At 51.2% G+C, this 5,000-nt stretch overlaps 1 protein-coding gene across 6 annotated transcripts in view; it reads left to right on the forward strand.

Moving 5' to 3' along the window:
- The window catches only part of adhfe1 (alcohol dehydrogenase iron containing 1), an 18,845-nt gene that overhangs the window by 3,137 nt on the left and 10,708 nt on the right, over window positions 1-5,000 (forward strand). For all 6 annotated transcript variants that reach the window (XR_013802930.1, XR_013802931.1, XR_013802932.1 and 3 more), the window contains exon 4: window positions 1,271-1,324. Coding sequence is in view for 1 of the 6 variants with exons in the window: in XM_079652029.1 (XP_079508155.1) it covers window positions 1,271-1,324 (54 nt within the window). In the remaining 5 variants the exon portion in view is untranslated. The remainder of the gene's footprint in view (window positions 1-1,270; window positions 1,325-5,000) is intronic.

Genomic DNA, 5,000 nt, shown 5'->3' on the forward strand with positions numbered 1-5,000 from the left:
TTAAAACGTGTGATCAGTATGACATCACCATTGTCATTTTAATAGAGAATTACATTTTTACTTTTTTCTAAAATCAAAAAATTCAGACTTCTGCTTTTTTCCCCTCGAAATCTCATTTTTACTTTTTTATCAAAATGTTGACCCCTTTTTGAAAATCTCCACTTTTTCACTATTATCACAATTCAGCCAAAAAAATTATGGAAATCTAAAATAAGAGATTTTCTTTTGTGAAAATCTCATATTTCTGATTTTTTAATTAAAATGTCTGACTTTTTTCCGAAAATCTCAACATTTTGACTTTTTTCTAAGAATCTCAACATTTTGACTTTTTTCTAAGAATCTCAACATTTTGACTTTTTTCTAAGAATCTCAACATTTTGACTTTTTTCAAAAAATCTCAACATTTTGACTTTTCTTCGAAATCTGACATTTCTGAAAACTTCAGAATCGAGAAATGTCTAACAATTTCAGAATTCAGAACGTTCTGAAGGAAACTGCCTCTGAAGGAACACACGAGGAGAACCTCAGAGCGTTCTGGAGGAACACACGAGGAGAACCTCAGAGCGTTCTGAAGGAAACTGCCTCTGAAGGAACTCACGAGGAGAACCTCAGAGAGTTCTGGAGGAACTCACGAGGAGAACCTCAGAGCGTTCTGGAGGAACACACGAGGAGAACCTCAGAGCGTTCTGGAGGAACACACGAGGAAACCTCAGAACGTTCTGGAGGAACACACGAGGAGAACCTCAGAGCGTTCTGGAGGAACACACGAGGAGAACCTCAGAGCGTTCTGGAGGAACACACGAGGAGAACCTCAGAGCGTTCTGGAGGAACACATGAGGAGAACCTCAGAGCATTCTGAAGATCTCCTCGTGTGTTCCTCCAGAGGCAGTTTCCTCGCTCTGTTATCAGCATCATGTGCCCTTTAAATAACCCTGGCCTAAAGCCTGGTCAGCATGTTTTACTCACCATCAGGTGCAGAACGAACGAACGAACGAAAGAACGAACGAAAGAACAAACGAACGAAAGAACGAACGAAAGAACGACCGAAAGAACGAACGAAAGAACGAACGAAAGAACGAACGAACAAAAGAACGACCGAAAGAATGAACGAAAGAACGAACGAACGAAAGAACGACCGAAAGAACGAACGAACGAACGAACGAACGAAAGAACGAACGAAAGAACGAACGAACGAAAGAACGAACGAATGCAGAATTATCTCAGAACTGTTTTTACATTTTATTTTATTATTAATTGTTTTTTCCTTCAGATGGCGAGCTCCAACATCCGGTACGGAGAGGGAGTCAGCAGAGAGATCGGCATGGTAACCAAACTTTCATCATCACATCATCATCATCACGTTTGTGTTTATCCATGTATTGAACAGGGACAGCACATGAATCAACATCTCTGTCAAAGTGATTTCTCATCTGAAGTCCTGACAGATTCTGCACGTCAGCCTGGAGACACATTTCACTTTCAACAAGTCAACACAATCAAATACAAACAAATACAAACAAATACAAACAAATACAAACAAATACAATCAAATACAAACAAATACAAACAAATACAAACAAATACAAACAGATACAAACAAATACAATCAAATACAATCAAATACAAACGAATACAAACAAATACAAACAAATACAATCAAATACAAACAAATACAAACAAATACAATCAAATACAAACAAATACAAACAAATACAAACAAATACAATCAAATACAAACAAATACAAACAAATACAAACATGCAGCAAACAGGAACACAAAATACAGAACAATAATAAAAAATAAAAAACATCATCTCTCCCCCGGTTCTCCTCTCTCTCCTCTGGTTCTCCTCTCTCCTCCGGTTCACCTCTCTCTCCTCCGGTTCTCCTCTCTCTCCTCTGGTTCTCCTCTCTCCCCCGGTTCTCCTCTCTCTCCTCTGGTTCTCCTCTCTCCTCCGGTTCACCTCTCTCTCCTCCGGTTCTCCTCTCTCTCCTCTGGTTCTCCTCTCTCCTCCGGTTCTCCTCTCTCTCTCTCCCGGTTCTCCTCTCTCTCTCCCCCGGTTCTCCTCTCTCTCCTCCGGTTCTCCTCTCTCTCTCCTCTGGTTCTCCTCTCTCTCTCTCCTCCGGTTCTCCTCTCTCTCCTCTGGTTCTCCTCTCCCTCTCTCTCCTCCGGTTCTCCTCTCTCTCTCCTCTGGTTCTCCTCTCTCCTCCGGTTCTCCTCTCTCTCTCTCCCGGTTCTCCTCTCTCTCTCCCCCGGTTCTCCTCTCTCTCCTCCGGTTCTCCTCTCTCTCTCCTCTGGTTCTCCTCTCTCTCTCTCCTCCGGTTCTCCTCTCTCTCCTCTGGTTCTCCTCTCTCCTCCGGTTCTCCTCTCTCCTCCGGTTCTCCTCTCTCTCTCCTCCGGTTCTCCTCTCTCTCCTCTGGTTCTCCTCTCTCCTCCGGTTCTCCTCTCTCCTCCGGTTCTCCTCTCTCTCCTCCGGTTCTCCTCTCTCTCCTCTGGTTCTCCTCCCTCCTCTGGTTCTCCTCTCTCTCCTCCGGTTCTCCTCCGGTTCTCCTCTCTCTCGTCTGGTTCTCCTCTCTCTCTCTCCTCCGGTTCTCCTCTCTCTCTCCTCTGGTTCTCCTCTCTCTCTCTCTCCTCCGGTTCTCCTCTCTCTCCTCTGGTTCTCCTCTCTCTCTCTCCTCCGGTTCTCCTCTCTCTCCTCTGGTTCTCCTCTCTCCTCTGGTTCTCCTCCGGTTCTCCTCCGGTTCTCCTCTCTCTCTCCTCTGGTTCTCCTCTCTCTCTCCTCCGGTTCTCCTCCGGTTCTCCTCTCTCTCCTCTGGTTCTCCTCTCTCTCCTCCGGTTCTCCTCCGGTTCTCCTCTCTCTCCTCCGGTTCTCCTTTCTCTCCTCCGGTTCTCCTTTCTCTCCTCCGGTTCTCCTCTCTCTCCCCCGGTTCTCCTCTCTCTCCTCCGGTTCTCCTCCGGTTCTCCTCTCTCTCTCCTTTGGTTCTCCTCTCTCTCTCCTCCGGTTCTCCTCTCTCTCCTCTGGTTCTCCTCTCTCTCTCTCTTCCGGTTCTCCTCTCTCTCCTCCGGTTCTCCTCCGGTTCTCCTCTCTCTCTCCTTTGGTTCTCCTCTCTCTCTCCTCCGGTTCTCCTCTCTCTCCTCTGGTTCTCCTCTCTCTCTCTCTTCCGGTTCTCCTCTCTCTCCTCCGGTTCTCCTCCGGTTCTCCTCTCTCTCTCCTCTGGTTCTCCTCTCTCTCTCTCCTCCGGTTCTCCTCTCTCTCTCCTCCGGTTCTCCTCTCTCTCTCCTCTGGTTCTCCTCTCTCTCTCCTCCGGTTCTCCTCTCTCTCTCCTCTGGTTCTCCTCTCTCTCTCCTCCGGTTCTCCTCTCTCTCTCATCCGGTTCTCCCCCGGTTCTCCTCTCTCTCATCCGGTTCTCCTCTCTCTCTCCTCTGGTTCTCCTCTCTCTCTCCCCCGGTTCTCCTCTCTCTCCTCCGGTTCTCCTCCGGTTCTCCTGTCTCTCTCTCATCCGGTTCTCCCCTGGTTCTCCTCTCTCTCTCCCCCGGTTCTCCTCTCTCTCCTCTGGTTCTCCTCCGGTTCTCCTGTCTCTCTCTCATCCGGTTCTCCCCTGGTTCTCCTCTCTCTCTCCCCCGGTTCTCCTCTCTCTCCTCCGGTTCTCCCCTCTCTCTCATCCGGTTCTTCCCCGGTTCTCCTCTCTCTCTCCTCTGGTTTTCCTCTCTCTCCTCCGGTTCTCCTCTCTCTCCCCCGGTTCTCCTCTCTCTCCTCCGGTTCTCCTCTCTCTCTCTCATCCGGTTCTCCCCTGGTTCTCCTCTCTCTCCTCCGTTCTCCTCTCTCTCTCTCATCCGGTTCTCCCCCGGTTCTCCTCTCTCTCCCCCGGTTCTCCTCTCTCTCCTCCGGTTCTCCCCCGGTTCTCCTCTCTCTCCCCCCGGTTCTCCTCTCTCTCCTCCGGTTCTCCTCTCTCTCCTCCGGTTCTCCCCTGGTTCTCCTCTCTCTCTCCCCCGGTTCTCCCTCTCTCTCCCTCCGGTTCTCCTCTCTCTCCTCCGGTTCTCCCCCGGTTCTCCTCTCTCTCCTCCGGTTCTCCTCTGTCTCCTCCGGTTCTCCTCTCTCTCCTCCGGTTCTCCTCTCTCTCTCCTCCGGTTCTCCTCTGTCTCCTCCGGTTCTCCCCCGGTTCTCCTCTGTCTCCTCCGGTTCTCCTATCTCTCTCTCCTCTGGTTCTCCCCTGGTTCTCCTCTCTCTCTTCCGGTTCTCCTCTCTCTCTCCTCCGGTTCTCCTCTGTCTCCTCCGGTTCTCCTCTCTCTCTCTCCTCTGGTTCTCCCCCGGTTCTCCTCTCTCTCCTCCGGTTCTCCTCTCTCTCCTCCGGTTCTCCTCTCTCTCTCTCTCCTCCGGTTCTCCCCCGGTTCTCCTCTCTCTCCTCCGGTTCTCCTCTCTCTCCCCCGGTTCTCCTCTCTCTCCTCCGGTTCTCCTCTCTCTCTCCTCTGGTTCTCCTCTCTCTCCTCCGGTTCTCCTCTCTCTCCTCCGGTTCTCCTATCTCTCCCCCGGTTCTCCTCTCTCTCCTCCGGTTCTCCTCTCTCTCTCTCTCCTCCGGTTCTCCCCCGGTTCTCCTCTCTCTCCTCCGGTTCTCCCCCGGTTCTCCTCTCTCTCCCCCGGTTCTCCTCTCTCTCCTCCGGTTCTCCTCTCTCTCCTCCGGTTCTCCCCTGGTTCTCCTCTCTCTCCCCCGGTTCTCCTCTCTCTCCTCCGGTTCTCCTCTCTCTCCTCCGGTTCTCCCCCGGTTCTCCTCTCTCTCCCCCGGTTCTCCTCTCTCTCCTCCGGTTCTCCTCTGTCTCCTCCGGTTCTCCTCTCTCTCCTCCGGTTCTCCTCTCTCTCTCCTCCGGTTCTCCTCTGTCTCCTCCGGTTCTCCCCCGGTTCTCCTCTGTCTCCTCCGGTTCTCCTATCTCTCTCTCCTCTGGTTCTCCCCTGGTTCTCCTCTCTCTCTTCCGGTTCTCCTCTCTCTCTCTCCTCCGGTTCTCC

Source organism: Notothenia rossii (genome assembly GCF_949606895.1).
Source record: "Notothenia rossii genome assembly, chromosome: 9".
Classification (NCBI taxonomy): Eukaryota; Metazoa; Chordata; class Actinopteri; order Perciformes; family Nototheniidae; genus Notothenia; species Notothenia rossii.